Raw genomic sequence first — 20085 nt, 5'->3', positions numbered from 1 at the left:
GCCCGAACCCACAAACCGTGAGATCATGACCTGAGCTGAAGTCTGACACTCAACTGACTCAGCCACCCAGGCGCCCCAAGTTATATAGTTAGTATTAAAACTCTACAAATGCAGGATCAAGCTTAGTTCTGTATATGTATGTATGCTTACAGCTCACAAAGGAGTGGGGAAGGGGATGGGAGCGAAAACAAAAAAGATAAAACGTAGATTCTCCATCATAAGAACTTAATAATTTGGCTGATAATTATAAGAAACTGATTTACAACATTCTGATCAATATAGAATAAGAAAAGAAAAATGAAAAAAATCTAAGAATAGCAAGAATATAGATGAAAGAAATGAAAACAACCTATTACAATAAATACTGATGTGTATACTCTCTCAAAAGAGGAAGATTCAAGCATGTCACTGGAAAGCAACACAAAAAACTGAGCTATCACAGGATTTTGATTATTTAAGTTTGAAGGGTTGGGAAGCAAACAAGGAAGTAGAGAAGAAATAAAATGGATCGGTTTCTTGGAGTAAATAAATTTAAAACCAGAACTGAAAAGGGAATTAAAAAAAAAAAGGGGGGGGGGTAAGGAGAGAAAAAGAAAACCACACACATCACCCTAGCATTGCTATTGCTCATAGCCAACTGATAGTGTCCCTTATTTGATACAGACTTGCTTTATTATTGTTAGGTGAATATAGTTATTCTACTAGGTAAACTAAGAGTTGTGAATACAGATCAAATTGAAGTGATTCTGGGACCGTGAAGCCCAAGATTCAGGACATTGTAGAAGCTAGTATGACCCAGGGCAAGTAACAACAGACTAGAAATACAGGGACATCAACTCCATCTCAGCTATACCAAGCATTTCTGTGGGGCTTAGAGTAACTCAGGGAATATATTTGCTCATTTTGTGCTTCCCTTTCAGCATCAATAAACTAGAGAATAGTAACAGAAGCCATTTATTAAAAACCTACTATGTGCAAGGTGCTGTGCCAAGTGCTCTACATACACTGTATTATGATGCTCATAAAACACCCAGAAATACCCTGAATCCTTAATTTCCTAATGAGGAAACTGAGGCTAAGAGGTTAAATAACGTGGTCAGTCACAGAGCCAGATGCAGACTTCAAATGCAGAACTACGTAATTCCATAGCCTTTGTTCTTCCCATCCTGCATTGTAACACTAACCTATTTTTAAGAACTAAATGGAAAACCTGTCTAAAATGATTTCAAGGTCAAAGTGTTCTAGAAAGTCCAATAATATATTGTTTTTTTAATCCCTTTCAATAAAAGATGTTTTCCCAGTAACTGAAACCAAATAGTGAGTTTCACATTCTCCTGGATGGATTCTGGCATACCAATAGATACATCCCTTTACTTTTGTTAGTTACGATGCATCAAGATCAAACACTACAGAGCAGGCAACCACCACGATATATGCATTAGGAAGACAGGATAGCATCATGGCTAATGATAAGGGCTTTGGAATCAGACTACCTCATTTGAATCCTAATTCCACCAACTACTAGCAGTGTGATAAGGGGGAAATTGCCCAACCCACTGAGGTCCCTGGTTTCCTAATCCAACAGTGGTAATAATACTACCTTATAGGGCTGTTGTGAGAATTAAATGAGAAAACACTTTAAAACGTTTAATGCAGTGCTTAGCACTGACGATCAGCTTTTAACTAAGTCAGCAGTCTTGAATAACTAGGTAATCCCAGCTCTCTATCCATTCGTCTCATCCCTGCCTCCTGACCTGGCATCACTGACAAGGGCCAACTGGTGAATGAAAAAGCCCTCTTCCAGAGTTAGACATAGGAAGTATCAAGGCAACTCCTTTCCTTAAGTTCATGAACTTGGGACCAAACTGGCCTCTTCTCTTGGAAAAAGACAGCTCTCCTAGATCAGTTACATAATCCCCTTACAAAAGGCATGTTATACATTGCAGCAAGGAGCAATATAATTAACATCCTCAAGGACTCTTCCAATACTCTGGCCACAATAATAAATCTTTCTCCAAAGACCTGCCACAACCATTTACTTGTTACTGACTCCCCAATTTATTTGTTGTAGATGTACATGAAGTAAACTTCTGACTTCTTAATCTTATACAGAAAAAAATGTTAGTGAAATGAAACGCTGGTTTTCCCTCTGAAACTTGCTTCTGATACCCTGTCCTAGTGGCCACAGAGTTTCAAGCCTGACAAATGTTAACTAGCAGCGATATCCAGGCCAACATGCATATTTTAGAAACAGCTCACCGGGCTGACTACCTCTGGGCTTTGTCATCTTAAAGAGGAAAAAAAATACAAAAATTATATGAAATAAAATAAACTACTTGCTTCTCAATCTTATCTTCAAAGTGTGATCAGAAGAGGTAGCAAAAAGAGTTCAGGGACTGCTTATACTGGCATCTAGTTAACGTGTCAACAGAGCAAAATGAAACCAAATTCCCAGTGGCTTCCCATCTCCTTCTCATTTAACTCTGCTGTTGTGCCTCCTACTACTCACAAGTAGGCCTTTTACATGTTAAGCACTTAATAAAGGTGGATAGATGGGACAAAGAGAAAGCTAAATGGACAGAACAAATTTATGTGCACAGTCTTTCCTCCTGATCAAATGGTGTTGAGTCCAAATCAACATTATCTATCTATCTATCTATCTATCTATCTATCTATCTATCTATCTAATCTATCTATCCACTATCTCTATATCAGACTGAAAGCTCTTTGAGGGTAGATATCTTATTATATATCATTTTAGACCCAATACTTGGTAAAATGTTCTGTACATGCATGGCAAATATTCCTTGAATCAATAAGTATTACTAGTAATTAGAAGAAGACATTTATTGTAAATCTGCTATACATCAGACAATTTACGTGCATTTTCTTATTTAACTCTCATATAGACGATGAAAAGGTCACAACCTTCCTCTAAAATTGATGGTCTCTTTCCCATCGTGTAGGGTTGTTGTTGGGAAGCAGCCACACAATTAGAGATGAGATCTCTCAGTCTCCTTTGCAACTAGGTTGAGTCATGAAGCTGGTGCTTGCCAATGGGATGTTAGTAGAAGTTATGTATGTCACTTCTATGCCAAAAAATGTAAAAGATGAGTATATCTTCTTCATACTCTCTCTTTCTACTCCCATCAAGGGATGTAAACCATGGGGACCTAAAAGATGGCAGGGCCACCAGATAGAAGGGAACAGAAAGTAAAGGAAAGCCAAGAATGCACTGGCCTATTTAAGGGGAAAGACATAAACCTAAGCCACTGCAGTCTTGCAGGGGGAGGAGTTGTTTCTGAGAGCATCAAGTGCTACTCAATATAGTACATAAAATCTTGCAAATGGGATATTTTAGATTTAAAAAAAAAGGTTCAGATAGGTTAAATAACTTGCCCAAAGTAACATTGCAATGGCAAAGCTGAAGTTCAAGCTCAACTTCACTAAAGTTCAAGCTCTGCCTAACACTAAAGTCCTCCGTCTTTCCACCACAGAGTACTATTAAGATGATTTGATGTTGGTAATGGATGGATACACACTTATGAAACCACACTACCAGGTACAATCCAGGCAACATCAGACTAAACTTTCTCATTCTTCCCTAAGCCTGAATTGACGGTAAGCTCCAGGTGGGCAGGGAATACAGCAGTTACATTACTGATATATTCAGTATCCTATATAGTGCTTGGAATTCTATATACACTTAAATAACATATGATCTTTTTTTAGATGGATGTATTGATGGTTAGGTGGAGAGATGGATAGGTGGATGGGTAGGCATGTGGGAAAGGAGTATCACTTGGATAAATATTGTACTAGGATACATATGATGAAAGGGGGCCAACCACCTCTTCCCCTATCCCACATCCTCCTAAAGCAAGGGCCAAGGATGCTGAGTCTTTGCAGACTCTCTATTATACCTTCTTGCCCTGCATTCCAGGGAAAAAAGCTGTACCTTTAAAGATCTAATATTGCTCTCCACTATCAAGCAGTAATCAAATCAAGATCTATATTCAAACTGAAAAATCTTGAGAAAAATATGCTTTTCTCTTTTAGGACAGTAAAACAAGATATATACACACACAGGGTGAAGGAAAGATGGGCATGTAACCACTGAAAGAGAGTTACTCATCCAAGAAGCCATTTCTCATCAATGATAAAAGACAAAGATCCCAAAGGCTGGCCATGGAATACCTAACTCTGGAGAGGGATCTGGGTGTCTCTGGCCCAAACTACATCCTTCCCTTCTAGCCACTCCTAGATACTGGACCACCCAAGCCAGAACGAGGCTATGTCTTGACCACATTGTACTTAGCTGCCTTATATCCATATACATATTCTACTCCAACCAGACAGTTCCATTCATGAGTGAGAGCACTGTGTCTAACTTCTACTTCTACTTCCCCCATCACACCTACTCCAGACTAAATACCAGAAATCTATAAGCTTGACTAAAAGCAGGCTTTAGCTTCAGGCAAGTAACTTACAACCAGAGACAAGAGTACCAGGCATACACTGGCCCTCTCAGGGCCTCAACCCCTTCATCTGTAACAATGGATCAGACTGGATCAGCTCATATCTTTCAAGTGTGAGACTCTCTTTTTTAATGTCAAAAATCCAAGACCTACTTTGCCCCCTGGAGGAGTTATTTCATTAATACAGCCCCCTAACAATTTTGTTAAATAGATGTCATTATCCACCTCCTTTTTTATAGAGATCCTCTATATAATGTCCTGTAGACATTGAGGTTTACAAAAGCTGGGTCACTTGCCTACAACCACTGAGCTACTAAACAACAGAGCAGAAATTTGAATTCAGCTTTGGTTGTCCACAAAGCTCAAATTGATAACCACTATGCTATACTGACTAAATGGGAGGGAAAAAAACCACTACTTATTAACAATGCCTTTAAATATATTTATATTTTATAAATCACAATGGCACTTACACACTTTAGAAAAATGATACCGTGGTACATATCTGTGGGAGACATTGTTCAGAAAAAAGCCAATGCTGAGTGTGGCCATGGATCTGCACGCCCACTGCAATAATCCCAGAGGTCTCCAGAGTCCCATAGCCCACAGACAGAAAACCACTGGAATAGCTAGCTGACACATTACATACATTGCTTCTTTAACTTTCTATCTGTGGTTCTAAAATCTGAATTTCTGGGTGACTTCTTAGTGTGTAGCTTCAGCCTGGCTTCCAGTCAGGCACAGTTCAGGGGAGTTAAAGTCAAGGAAGTTCCTTCTTTATTTGTAGTAGTATCTGATCAAACCTTTGAGTCATCCTATTAGAAATAGGGGGGATCCACCCCAAACTTGAAGTTGTTTGTTGGAGAAGAGGAGCTGGATGTCAAATTCACTTTAATAGAACTTTACGAAGGAGCCAGTTTCTGGGGTGGATGGGTAGCTCAGTCCATTGAGTATCCAACTTCAGCTCAGCTCATGATCTCATGGTTCGTGAGTTCGAGCTCCACATTGGGCTCACTGCTATCAGCAGAGAGCCTGCTTTGGATCCTCTGTCCCCCCCTCTCTCTGCCTCTAACTCTCTCTCTCAAAATTGAATAAACATTTAAAAACATGAGTCAGTGAGAACTGTCATCATACATACACACACATCTCACACACACACACACACACACACACACACACACACACACACACACAACCACCCTCCATGGCACCTGCCTCCACCTTACCCAGTCTTTTATTTTGAATGAGGGCGAAAAATGAAAACAGAGAAGAGGTAGGGAGAGTCAGGAGAGGACAAGGGAAGAGCAGGGAGGAGGAAGCCAGAACATTAAGGAGCTGGCTGCACTCATCTGAAGAGGGGATGTGGAATTCAAGTAGTCATTGGGAAAGACTGGAGGAGGCAGTAAGCACCTCCCCATCTCCAGCACCAGAGCCTAGATGTGAAGCATCCATCTGGGTGACCTGTCTCTCTATAACAAAGGATATAACACTTACCCAGAAAGGGAACCAGGAGGAGGCCTGTATTTTCCTTTTCCAAATGAGGAGTGAGTAGAGAATAAACAAGAGAGCACTGTGAACTCTCACCAGATGGGGCCCCTAAACCACAAAGGGTTATGTTTATGGTGGTTATTAACCAGAGTTCAATTAGGATCCAGATCCAGCATCATGATGTGTCACAGGCTATGAAAGCAGGAAAAAGAGAAACATCCCATAAACAAGCATGTGGGTTGGCTTGATCTTTTGACTATTGTTCTATCAGAAAAATAAAAGTCGTAATAATCATATAGCAATGTTCTCAGCAAAGCGTTTTTAAAATAATCTCTCTGCTGAATATCAAAAATAAAAGCCCACACACTCATCAATTCTTACCCATTATTTGAATCAGTAGGAGATGCTCAGACTGTGAACCCGGGAGGCAAGACTATGTCTCTGCTCTGGGCAGGGTTAACAGATCTTTAGCATATAATGGGCTACATTATAAGGTCTACAGACTGGGTTTTGGTACAACTCCAATAGGTTAAACAAAATTATAGTTGAGGGCCAGTGTTGGAAGGAGGAGGCAAGATAGAAGAGGGGGACTCTTTGAGGACACTAATTCTATGTACCTAATTTTGAGCAGACACAAAACCAATCAGGGAAGTTGTTCTGTCTTCTCGGCAAGCATTACTCCATCTCCATTCATTTACTGTAAACCTGTCCACTTCCCTGCTTCAAACCATGCAGTGGCCCCCCATGGAACAACCCTGGTGATGCCAACAAGGCACTGGATGAATGATGTGGCCCCTCTCCCACTCCCCAGCCACCCTTGCTTACCATCACCCCAGTCACTATACAACAAGACCATTGGCCTTCTGTCTGTTTCCCAGACCTGCCATGCCCTCTCCCACCCACGCTACCCTCTGCCTATATTCTCCTCATCCTGGCCCCTTCCCTCTTTTCTTCTTTTTCCAGCCAAATGCTACTCAGTCTCCAGGTGGCCACATCAACAGCAACTTCTTGAGCATTCTCTCTCAGATGAGGTTAGGTTCTCAATTTAACCACCCTCCCAGGCCCCTAAAATTTCTCCTTTGCAGCACTTTAGACACCATTAAAGTTAAGCATATTTAGTGTCTGTCTTCTCTGCTAGGCAGCAAGCTCTAAGATAATAGAAATGACATTTCCATCTGTGGTCATATCCCTCATAGCCAGCACAATGTCTGGAACATGGAAGGTGCTCAACTAATACTGGCTGCCTTCACCCTTCCTTCTTCCCTGTCTTCTACTGACCCCTCCGGTGTCTTCCCCACCCCGTAATTCAGAGTTTCAGATGTGGGTACTAGGCGCCCACCCCGTAATTCAGAGTTTCAGATGTGGGTACTAGGCATGCTCAGCCCTGAGTGGCCCAGGCTGGGAGAGACATCATCCTAGTCATCCCCTCCACCCACCAGATTTTTTACTCAGACTCAACAGCAAAGACTCACTAGACCAGTCCATTTTAGTTTCAGCCTCCCCATGGCCAGTCATGTGGCCTTGGGCTAAGGAACAACTCCCTAAGACCAGCTTTACCCCCTAAGGTAAGACCAGCTTGGCTCCATAGGGGTGGGAGAAGGAGGTAAGATGCAGGGGACTCCCATAGTGACATAAGTCATGAGACTTCAATGCAAATGCCATCTCAAGCGTGAAGCAGCCACACCTGTCATTCAACCTCCCAGTCCCAGTCCCAGAGTGAGAGGCCAGGGAGAAGAGCCATGGCCTTGAGCTCCTCTCCTAACCACTGTGTCACCAAGGGCCAGGCTCCTGACAGAAGAGTGGCAGCCGAGACAGAAGGAAATGAAAGACAAGGGTGGGAGGATGTAGGAGCTCAGACTTTCCTGTCAGCTCTCCTCGGCGATAACTAGAGTTCTCCAATGGGACATTCCTCCTGAAGGAAGAGGGGTAATCTCTTCAGCCTTTCTTTGTAACAATCAGACCCCTCTGATGTGTGTGTGTCTGTGCAAAGTAGGAAGGAGTATGGAGGACCTGAAGTCAAAGCCAAGAAAAATTAAAAAAAAGGGGGAGGGGATCTGGGTAATATAATGTTTTCACTATTGATAAGATTTAAAATAAAGGGCTTTGTTTCAGCTTTTACTCTGGGAATTTCTTTGTTGCTGTTGATAATAACTGTAGAAGGATTTGACTACTGTTGTTTTTTTTTTTTTTTTATGTTTATTTATTTTTGAGAGACAGAGACAGAATGCAAGCCGGGGAGGGGCAGAGAGAGAGGGTGACACAGAATCCGAAGCAGGCTCCAGGCTCCAAGCTGTCAGCACAGAGCCCAATGGAGGGCTCAAATTCACGAACCATTCGATCATGACCTGAGCTGAAGTCAGAGGCTTAGCCAGCTGAGTCACCCAGGCACCCCAGGATTTGACTAGTTCTGATGCAATTAGATACACTACTAACAGGAAGTAAGAGATACAGTGTGTTCAAGTTGTGGTAAACTTCTTTCTTGAAACAAAATGACAACTAATGGAAATTTGTTAATTAGCCACAGTTTTGGAAACTGCAATAGATTAGTGAAACTGGTCTCTGTGGCTGCAAGTTATATGGAGATAAATGACTATTCTGAATGAGCTCAACAGAACCATAGTATTTTGAATGCTTTCCTTGTTTACACACCTTTTTTTTTTAAAGGTCCAAAAGGTACTTCATGTGTATTTAAACATTTATCTTCATAATATCACTGTCCTGGGGGGAGGTATTACCACTCACTGATTTGGTATTTCACTTCTTTACCTTCCAAAACATTATGCTGAGGCAGCTGTGCATACAGTGGATACAGCACGGGCTTTGGAATTGTTGCTAATAGAATTAAAATAGCATTCCTCCCCTTAGTAAATATCTGGCATGAGCATGTGACTTAGCCTCTTTGAGTTTTGGTTTCCTCACCTGCAAAATGGAGATGGAATCTGCCTTGCTTTGTTTCTATATTTAAAATGATCTGTGCAAGGGCTGAGCTGGTATGTGAAGGCTTTCCCATTTAAAATAGGACAACGTTGGGGCGCCTGGGTGGCTCAGTCGGTTGAGCGACCGACTTCAGCTCAGGTCATGATCTCACGGTCCGTGAGTTCGAGCCCCGCGTCAGGCTCTGTGCTGCCAGCTCAGAGCCTGAAGCCTGCTTCTGATTCTGTGTCTCCCTCTCTCTCTGACCCTCCCCCACTCACGCTCTGTCTCTCTCTGCCTCAGAAATAAATAAACATTAAAAAATTTAAAATAAAATAAAATAGGACAACGTAAGCTCCTGGTAAAATGGGAGCCATCACCATCAGCATCAGCATCATCATTACATTATTGTGCTTGTCACCAGAGGTGGTGAAGAAGCTAGGCCAGGTGTTGTCTTCACTCCGTAAAGGAAACGGAAGCTAAGATCATCTACGTTATCACCCGGCATCACGGAGAGAACGCATATTACAGTCAGGACCAGAACGCAGGATACCCGAATAATTTAATCCACTAGATTAAACTGTTTTCATATAAATTCACATATATATTCCAGCTACCTAATAAAAAATCATATTTGTTTCCTAACCCCCAGCTTGATGGCCTGAGTGCGATCAAGCAACAGCAGTTTCTCACTGTCAGCGACAGCGAAGCTTAACCAGAACCACACCCCAGATCTGGAGTTAGCAAACCAGCAGCCGGGCCCCCGCTCACCACATTCCAGCTACAAGACCCTCCACAAGTTGCTTAGCCACCACCGGGTCTCAGTTTTTTTCTTCTGTGACAAACAGTAAATAAGGGAAAGCTGGATGAATTGAGCATCCTCGTAAACCTAAAGTTCAGTGATTAAGTCTTAGTGACCGTAGACTTGACTTTCCTTTTGTATGTTCTCTTTAAGACCAGTACACCCCCTTTTTCCTTTCAACATCTGCACTGCTCCACCTCACCCCTTCCTGTTGGCAACCACTCTGCACTCATCACATCTGCTATTTCCTGACTTCAGTGAAACATACATTAAACCTTGCTGTTGAATTTCACATTTCACACTGACGCATTTGTACTTAACTGTGGACTATATTTACAACATAGACACCAGTGCACAGATCTCTGCCCAAGTGAGGAGACATATATCATCCACAAGATGGAAATGTAAACACTCCCTTTAATTCTCAACTCTACCTTGTAAATCTATAGAATGAACATTTATGCCATATCCATCTCTGCTTTGCAAACATGCCTCGGAATTTTCACCCCTGCCACCCTCTTCCACACACACTCATGCACATAACTAAGAGCGTTCACATTTCAGTGCCTTGGTCTGACTTAGAAAGCAACTTGCCATAATTGTTTTCCTTACGCAACTCTAAGTGGATGTAAATCCAGAAAAATAGCCCGAAACCAATCTCCCTGTGGATTCTGAAGGCTCTTCTAGTCCCTTTCCCACCTCCTCCTTATTGACACGGAGGCCAATACAGGCCTCAGTTCTTTCCAGTTTGAGCTTCTGTCACTCAGTGGGGGAGGCAAGAAGCAGTCTTTCAGGAAAGAGAAACCGTGCCAATATCAGTGGTTTACTCCCAGAACAAAGTAGCTACTCAATAAATATCTGCTGAGTGAATCAATGATGGCTCTCAAGATAGAAAAAAGACAGAGTTCATACATGAGAACAAAATTACCCACCACCCCAGGAGGAATCCCAACTCAACTGCTTGTCAACTACCAACTGGGATTCTCATTCGGGGCCTCCCTGGAGGAACTGGGCTTGTCATCAGCGCAGAGCTGAGAAGAGCCCTCTAAGCTCCACTCTTTGCCTTCTGGCCCCCTCTGCCCCAAACCAAAACTCCTAATTCTAACTCCGGGGTTCCCACCATTCATCTGGAGGAGAATGCATTAGAAAAACACACTAAGGTCCTGATGAAAGGAGGTGCGGCAAGCAGAGCTGTGTCCCCCCTGGTGCGGAGCTAGACGTGACAACGGAGCCCGTGAGGAGGTGGAGGTCTTCGGGTGAGCAGCCACCAACTGCACCGGGAGCAAGACGTCGAGAAGCAGTTCAGCAGAGCACCCCGCCACCAGCATTAAAGCACCGGAGACCTCGGCCCCTTCTCCTGACTTGGCTCCTCCGAAGCCGAGCCCCGCACCTCACTCAGCCTGCTGCCCCATCTGCAGAATGATAAGCTCCAATGCCCCCTCCCTCCAGCCAGCCCTTGCTTGCTCCCCACCTCCCTGCTTCGCCCACTCAGAGCAGAGAGGATGAGTACAAGACAGGTCTGTAAAATCCTGCCAGGCTCACTGGCAGGAAGATGCTATATAAATACCAAGTGTTATCGTCCTATTACCACAGAGATTTAAATTGGGCTGGGGGCCCCGGGACTGCGTTCACAATACCTCCTCCACATTCGCAGCACCGGAGAGACAGTGCTCCAATGGGAAAACTGTGCTTTCCTCGATCTTTAGCTGCTCGGGAAACTCGTGTATTAGGGCGGCCTTCTCACAGAAACCCTCTAAAAATACTTATCAATGTATATTTAGCTCCAGATACCATCCTCCTGCCAACAGGCTTCAGGCTGAACCGCTGTGCATGTGCCACTGGAAAGAAACTGGGGACATGCACTGACAGCCCCCAGCATTTCTTCTGCTGCATTTCCTCAGGCTTTTCTCTCCCCTGTTCCCTCTTCTTTTGTCTTTCCTCTCTCTGCTTGGTTATGCAAGTCCTCCCCAAACTACAGCTAAAGACTCGGCAAAGGCTCCCTTCCCCTCTTCATGCCCCTTCCTGGGAGTGGACTGAGTCCAGGAGAAAAAAGACCTGTGCGGCATCCAGAACAGAGCTAGAATGAGTCATCCCAGCCCTGCTCAAAGCCTTCAGCGGTTCCCCACTGCCCTCCGCTAACGAACAAGCTCCAGAGCACGGCCGGCCCTGGCCCCTGCTGACCTTTGCGGGCTCAGCTCTCAGACTCTGCCAGCCAACTCCCCAGAGCTGTCATGCCTGCTCTCACTCTCTCACCTTCAAGGATTTGGACATGGTATTCTTTCCCCAGAAAAGAAAGCTCTTCTCTTTCCTCGTCTAAGCCCCACCTGCCCATCTTCAATCCCAATTTAAATGTGTCTTTCCCAAACCACCCCCCTGCAAGAGCTAGGGTGGGTGCCCTTCTTCTGGGTTTTCATGACATGTGGTTCCCAGTAGGGGACGCTCAACCCCATCCCACCCACACACCGTACAGGGCCTGGCACATTGTGGGTACTCAGCCATGTCTCTTGAAGGAAGACAGTAGGGTAGGGACAGGTGATCACTCAGGCCCTGGAATGAGGGCCTTGGTAGAAAAAAGGAGAAAAGCCCCAGGCTCCGATACACCTGCCCATAATCCAGAGTCTGCACACATGTACTCACAGTTAAGGGAATAGTCATAACAGGTCATCTCCCACAGCAAGGCTGGCCACGCTGACGGCATGGCATATTCTGAGCAGTAACATACATACATACAAACGTGTGTGTGTGTGTGTGTGTGTGTGTGTGCATTACAGTCTTTGGCATATAGCTTAACAAATGCCAGCTTTCTCTCTATAGCAAATGTCAGGTGATCCGATACTGCTGCTTCCTCCTTACCACCCCCCTATAGTCAGTTCTGGAAGGCTGTGTCTTCAATATTCAGCCCTGGCCCTGCCCCCACCCCCATCACCCAGGGAGCAATCCCCAGAAGGTAACCCTGAGAACCCTGTAAATAGGCCCAAATGACTAAAATCCCCATACTTCTTAATAACCTACAGATTGAGTTCCCAGTTTTCTTTTCTCTAACAGAGTGATCAGAATGTGAGCAAGCTCGCAGGAGTCGAGAGAGAGAAAAAGAGAGAGAGAGACAGAGAGAGAGAGAGAGAGAGAGAGATGCTGTAGACCTAGGGGAAGAACTGAGAATAGACAATCATTCCCTACTTTTAGTCCCAGGCTTCCCTCAGCACTCTCTTTTGTATCCCATAGGTGACAAGAGAATCTGAGATGAAGCCAGTGATTTGACTCAATTAGCATTTACTAAGTACCTACTACAATCCAGGCACTGGGGCGACAGACATGAACAGGGTTGAAAGGCAGTCCTCGCCTTCACTTCCCTGTTCTTAGCCAGGGTTTAGGAGCATCTTTGAGTGTTCCGTCCCCTCTATAATTTGCCCATATTGCTGGTATTCTGATTTATTACAAAAACCAATATACAATAATGACTTCAAATAATTTAAAATCCTCCGGGTGGCCTAACAAATGTCTAGTAACAGCATGTCCCGAATTGTTACCAATACAAGAGATCCCAAGTTATGTAAGGTAATAGTTTGTTAAAGGAATGGCAAATTCCACTGTCTTTTAGAAGAAATGAGAATACATTAACTTTGGTGTTCCTTAGTTACAACATTTGCTTGCGTATTCAACAATACGAGTCTGTTTAATAAATGGATAAATGAATGAATGAATGAATGAACAAGGCAATTAATGAACTGATGATTCAGTTTTTGTACACTAAACCCACAGGAGTTAAGTAACATGCCTTCTTAACCACAGAGCTGGGGGTTTTATTACAAGCCCACAGAGAGAAGTCCTAGGATGGACAGATGGGACTCTGGTCCTCCTCAAGTCACACGTGAAGCCCTACCTCTGGGTCGGGGACATCTGCCAAATTATGCCCCTCTCTGCCCAGCCCACACTACTTCAGTGGAACTGAAGGAACATGCAATCATGCCGCTGTAGAACCACGGAGGCTGTGAGGTTGGGTGGTGGCTGATGGTGTGAGAAAACGAGTGCTGAAGAAGGAACGTGGTGTGAGAAGATGTGGGCTCAAGTCTTGGATCAAATACCTCCCAGTACATCACCTACCCTCTCTGAACCTCAGTTTCTCCATCTAAAATGAGGAGAACAAGATCTCATTTGGCGGACTGTGAGGATTAGACGAAGAATGCACATATATATACTTTCTAAACCATGAACTCTCTCAATTGACAGACCTAAGAATACAGAAGGTTAGAAGGTCAGAGGACAGGCAAAATGTAGTGGCTCAGGTCATCAGCTACCCATTCCTTGGCAAAGGTCAGTGACAGAAGGTCTTTCACTGACCCAGCTGTCTGACACCTCGGCACCCCCTTCCTTGCTCCCTCCCCTCTAGTCACACACTGAGAGCTGAGAAGTTGTGCAGCCTCAGCCTGAGGTGCTGTGTCATGCTCCAGCACTTGTCATCCCCCCTGTATACAGGAGGAGAATGAGAGGTGACACCTGGAGCTGAGGTGGGAAGCAGGAGCTGCCTTCAGGGACTACTACAGAAGCGGATGTCAAGAAGTGTGGAGAGGGAGCTGTGCCAGGCAAAGCACTGGCCTGGGTCAAAAGGCACAGTTCCAACTCCTGGATCTGCCATCGAGAAGCAGCTGATCTTACACTGAGCACTTACCCTGCATGCTAGACAATTCACATCTAAAGCCTGATCTGCCTGCCTCCCTGGGTTGGCATTATAACAACTGGTATTTATTGGTATTTCACTGCTTCTAAGACCCTAACAGTTGTAAGATGCCCCATGATTTCCTTCTTAGTGAAGAAAGAAAGAAAAATGCTGTCGATGAAACTATATGATGTCATTATCGTAAGAGATAGGCTGATGTTGAAGATGCTCCAGCTTGAGAAATGTGCATTGCAGAAGCCATGCAATGTGGTACATGAGGGCGCTGTGTGAGCGTAAGACTAAATCTGATGATCCATCCCTGTGGGATAGAACCACAACCCTCAGCACCCTCAGCACAAATCTCAAGAGTGTCAAGCCCCTCCCATGGAGCACATTCACATGCCAATTAAAGGGAGAAGGAAATCAGTAGGTGTAGAAAGAAGATGGACAGTCTTATTGGTTCAGATGGACAGCAGTGGCCTTTTGGCAAAGTCTGAAGAGCCGCTAAGAATGGGATATTGGAGGGCTGAGTAGGGAAAGAACAAAGAGGACAAGTAACTTGGCTTAGAGTTCACCACCTGTGCCCACTCATGTGCACCCCCACACATGCAGGAGAGGACACAGAGGTCCTTCCTGGCCATGTTACAACAGAAGGACCCCGCTGACTCCTACAGATCTGTTCCTCAGGCCACATGGCAACCCTAACGGGAAGGCAGTGCTTACAGCTTCCATCAGTCTCAGTCTTCTCTCCTCCTGTCAGAGTCCACTCCTCCTCCTTCCCACACATTCTCGCTCCCAGACCCCACACCAGAATGGTGGATTCTCCTTTAGAAGCACTTCAACCTGTCACAATGCCTCTTAAAATGTGACAGCCGAAAGATGTACATTGGAGCACTTCTAATAATTAATCACAATAGCCCAAACCAGAAAGCAATCTAGGTGTCAAATAATTGTAAAAACGGAGAAATGCACATCTTCTATGTATATCCATTTAATAAATTGCTTTTTTACCAAAATATGGAGTAACATGTACTATGCCCATACTATGTTCAGAAAAGGCAGCAAAATTACAAACACTGAAAAGCTTCCTTAGCTTTAAAAGGGTTGGAAGGAAACACCACAAAACAATAAGAACTTTTCTTAATCCGTGAACTGCTTTTTTCTTTTGACTTTCCAGTATTTTACCTATTTTCTTTAATGGACACTTAATAGCTTAAAATAAAAATAAACGGACTAGATGAGAAATTTCAAATGGCCTCTGAATATAAAATTCAGCAGGACCAAGAATTCACACAATCCTAACATATAATACACATGCGTAATAGTATTTTTCTTCCAGACAGAATCACATTTCTAAATGACTCAGATTCTCTTTTATACCTTTCACTATATAGTATGTATTACTTATTTTAGGGACATTAAAAATATCGCCAAGCTATTATCAAAAAGTCAAAAGATAACAAGCATTGCTGAAGATGTGGAAAAAAGGCAGCCCCTGTGCACTGCGAGTGGGAATACAAATTGGTACAGCCACGATAGAAAACAGTACAGAGGTTCCTCAAAAAATTAAAAATAGAAATACCATGAATGCAGCAATCCCACTTCTGAGTATATATCCAAAGGAAATAAAATCACTATCTTGAAGAGATACTTACACCCCCACATTCATTGCAGCATTATTCACAATAGCCAAGATATGACAACATCCTAAATGTCCACTGATGGATGAATGGATAAAGAAATACACACATGTGTGCGTGCGCGTGCGTGCACAGACACACACGCGCGCGCACACACACACACACACACGCACAATGGAATGTTATGTAGCCTCAAAAAAAAAAAAAAAGGAAGTAAGGAAACCCTGCCATTTGTAATGACATAGATAAACCTGGAGGGCATTATGCTAAGTGAAATAATTTAAGTACTAAAAAGAAAGATACATAGTGCATGATTTCACTTACATGTAGAGTCTTAAAGAAAAAATCAGACTCACAGTAACAGAGAAATGAATGGTGGTTACTAGGTATTGGGGGTGAGGGAGACATTGGTCAAAGAGTACAAACTGTCATCTATTGATGAGTAAGTCCTGGAGACCCAATGTGCATCATGGTGACTATAGTTGATAATAATGTATTATACACCTGAATCTGCTGAGAGAGTAGAACTCAAGTACTCTCAACACACACACAAATCAGGTAACTATGAGAGATGATGGAGATGTTAATTAGCCTGATTGTGGTAATTATTGTGCAATGTATATCAAAACATCACATTGCACACCTTAAATACACACAATTTTTGTCAATCATACCTCAATAAAGCTGAAAAAAATAAAACATAAAACACATTGCCCAGGTGTGCTGCATCGTCTATGACCATGCACTTCTGAAACACTATGTACAAATTATCTTTATACACTAAATCATACTTAAAATTCAGTAGAAGTTTCTTTTAGAAGAGTAACCTTCAGAAAATCCTTTTGTAAGGCAACAGATGTTTTTAAACATCGTTGTCATTGTCTCTACCTATTTATCTGTTCCCTATATTGAGGGGTTGGCTGCTTATGAGCTCCATTCGAACATTCCAGTCCTTTACACCTTTGACTTTTTTCTCTTTCTCATGCTCACAATTGGTGTGAAGGTTAAAAGTATAAGTGTTATGTCTATTCCACAAGACAATGAGTAGACGTGAACATTCTCAAGCTCTTGTTCTCCTCAGACTTTATTGACTTCCACTCCTCTGTTCTGTGGAAAATAATTTCCTCTTTGCTCCCCCTCCTTTTGGTCAATCATAATGGTGGCTCCTAGTGCCCCCCTCCTCACTTTTCTACTACATTCTCTTCTTTCCCACACAGATTTGAGCTACTGTCTGACAAGCATCTGGGTGTGGTGATTTCCACACCCCTTGCTGTCATACCCACACAGGACATGGGCACCCCCATCAGGCCTGGACCACTTCCCTTTCATACAGGAACCGAAAACCACCTGACACAAAGCCCAGTGAGACATACCTATTATCACCAGTCCTAAGGTCCATCACGTATGCTGCTGACGGTGCTGGACAGGCCCCAATAGAGGTATACTATACTCATTTTCAAAAAAACGATGTATCAAGTATTCAAATAAATCTGCCAATAAATACATGCTGCCTATGACAGTGCATGTGCAACAATTTAGTACTGCGTATCAAACATTTTAATGTGATTCAATTTTATACCTCCTCACGTTAATAAATCTGCAAATCATAAAAAATTCTGTTTTCAGGACACAAGTCTCAATTCTCAGTTAAGTAAATATCCTTGGGGTTCTTCTCCAATGTTCAAAGAAAAACTGCACTTTGGGCCCAGCTTTTGGGGGTGCCCCTCAAGCTATGGCAAGCTGCTTGCTTTAGTAAAAGACTCACTGGGATACATGTGTCCAGCACTAGCCAAGCACAGAATGGAAAACCGGAAGCAGTAGCAGCCATACCTTGGTTCTATAACCTCTGTAGAATACCACATGCATCTCCGCAGAGTACCCATACTCCCCTGCAGGTGGGTTACCTATGGTCTAGCCCCATGGGGAATCTTGTCCTTGAACTTTTTTCCTCTGTCCCTATTCCATGGGCTGCTGCCTTCCCACACTTGAGTTCCTTGCACCAGCCACTTCATGACAACATAGGTGCATCTTCACACCCAAAAAAAAAAAAAGACAGGAAGAAGACTCACCCACTGAGGACCACGATGAAATCCATGACATTCCAGCCATTGCGGAGGTACGAGCCCTTATGGAAGATGAACCCCAGGGCCACAATTTTGATACCAGCTTCAAAGCAAAAGATCCCAATGAAATATGGTTCTGTCTTCTCCTGTGGGATGAGGAGCAGAGGTGCCGGTAAGGCAGGGAATACACTTCATCAGATTCAGACAAAGGCACATCCTGGCCACCCCCTCCACTCTGGCCAGTCCTGTCTCCTACAGGACGGCTGGACATCTGCCCTGGGCCAGCCCCATGTACAGGTGGGAAGGACTTAGGGAGTGCACAGGAGCAAGGGAAGGCTCAGGAAAGCCAGCTGCAGAAATGGATGGATGTAGGGGTAACACCAAGGCCAGGCTTCTTCCCAGGGGCATAACTGATGCTTCTAGCTTTGCCTTGAAGGGGGTGGCTTTTCCATCGCTGATCTTCACTTACATTGGAAGCTCAAGGGTTCTCATCTGCTAGTAATCAGGCTGGAGCCACTTATCCACACATTTGGAGTTTAAGCAATTAATTTGCCCTCTCTAGGGGGAATACATCAGACATATGAATCATTGCTTTAAGGTGAATATGGACATAAGATCTAGGAAGTTCACCACCGTGAACGCACATAGGCTTTGAGATCCCTCAGCTTCTCTTCTCTACCCTCCCTTCTCCCTCTCACTTCAAAAGTCCCTTAGAAAGGGGAGCGAACCTAATGGCCCTTGTGCCCCCCCCTTCCATCTTGTCTGGCTTCCATGCAGTGTATACACAAGTGTTTGTGATGCCCTGAGAATTTCCTGGGAGCAGGAGTTATAAAGGTCAGTCCTCTCGTCCTTATACAGCCCAATGGGATCTGTCACGAGCTTGTCCCTCGGCAAAGAACAAACTCCTCACAGAACTGTAGGTTCACAGAACTGTAGGTGGGAGGGGGCCAGGAGATGAAGCAAAGGAGAAGAAACCAGGGAAGGGAAGGACAGGGGGAAAGACGAGAAGGAAGGAGGCACATACCAGTCTGCGGGACATTGGGGTCTTGTCATCCTCAGGAAGATGCTGTTCCAGGGCCAAGACAATGCAGTTGGCAATGATGGTGGCCAAAATCATGTACTCAAACGGCGTAGGAAAGGTGAAGTTAAGGAACAGATTCACCAAAGAGACAGGGATGCAGCCTCCAAGACGGCTGTGCACATAAATACACAAAATTCGTCAAAATCCATGTTATGTCTGCACAGTCTGCAAGATCTAGATCAGCAAACAGGCAGGCAAGGCAGTGGATGGTCCTTAGCATGGGAACCCATAACCATTTCTGACTGGGCTCTAAACACAAAGCATCTTGTCCAAGAAAAGGAAGAATGTAGCCAATAAATAATACAGTTAGACATACGGTTGATACTTCAGATACTTCGTGAATTCAATGACATATCCGGGAATTAAACAGGGCTGAAAATGGAAACAGAAAGAAGGGAAGAAGAAACACTGATGTTGTGGCAGGCTGTTCTTCCCAGGCTTCAAACCACCGCACTGTACGATGATGCTTCAGCAAGGATCCAGCTGTGGCTGTCCGTTGCTGCCTCTGGGCATCACGTCTGGGGTCTCCTCTAGAACCTCTGCTCAACTGAGTGGAAGAGCCCTTGGAAGAAGAACAATTCTCTCCATGTGAGCTCTCTTCTATTTCAATATCCAATCCAGAAAAATATTTAATGGGGTCAGGAGAAGCTTGCCTTGTCCCACCTTATTTTCTCCTAAGTTTCTACATGGATAGCAAACAGAGACACACATCATGAGTCTGAATCCAGGACAGTGAAGTCAAGGCATCTAAAAACCAAAGTACAAATGAATGGCTAATGGATTCAGGCTTTTTTGTGTTCCATTTTTCTGAAGACCGATGAGGGGGCTCCCTGGGCCTCTCTGAAAGACAGGACTATGATTCAAGAGCCTGCATCCTGCCTATCCTGAAGAAAGGTTGTGTCACAAGCCCTGGGAGAGTTAGAAGGAGGACTGTTACCAGAGAGAGAGGGAATCACCAGTTTCCGG

General features: G+C 43.9%; 1 protein-coding gene across 5 annotated transcripts in view; it reads right to left on the bottom strand.

Annotated features, from left to right (window-relative positions):
• LOC109254156 (voltage-dependent R-type calcium channel subunit alpha-1E) overlaps positions 1-19307 on the bottom strand; it is a 294088-nt gene extending 274781 nt beyond the window's left edge. For 3 of the 5 annotated variants that reach the window (XM_019427864.2, XM_053909168.1, XM_053909167.1), the window contains exons 1-2: positions 19063-19306; positions 18045-18184 (exon numbers count right to left, since the gene is read on the bottom strand). In XM_019427864.2, the coding sequence (XP_019283409.2) occupies positions 18045-18184; positions 19063-19155 (233 nt within the window). In that variant the 5' untranslated portion in view covers positions 19156-19306. Of the gene's footprint in view, positions 1-18044; positions 18185-19062 lie in introns of all 5 variants that reach the window. The other 2 variants (XM_019427913.2, XM_053909169.1) reach the window with 1 other exon arrangement.
• Between the last annotated feature and the right edge of the window lie 778 nt (positions 19308-20085).

The sequence above is a fragment of the Panthera pardus genome, unplaced genomic scaffold (genome assembly GCF_024362965.1).
Source record: "Panthera pardus isolate Hobbes unplaced genomic scaffold, ASM2436296v1 HiC_scaffold_21, whole genome shotgun sequence".
Lineage (NCBI taxonomy): Eukaryota > Metazoa > Chordata > Mammalia > Carnivora > Felidae > Panthera > Panthera pardus.
This window is presented reverse-complemented; position numbering and strand designations above follow the sequence as displayed.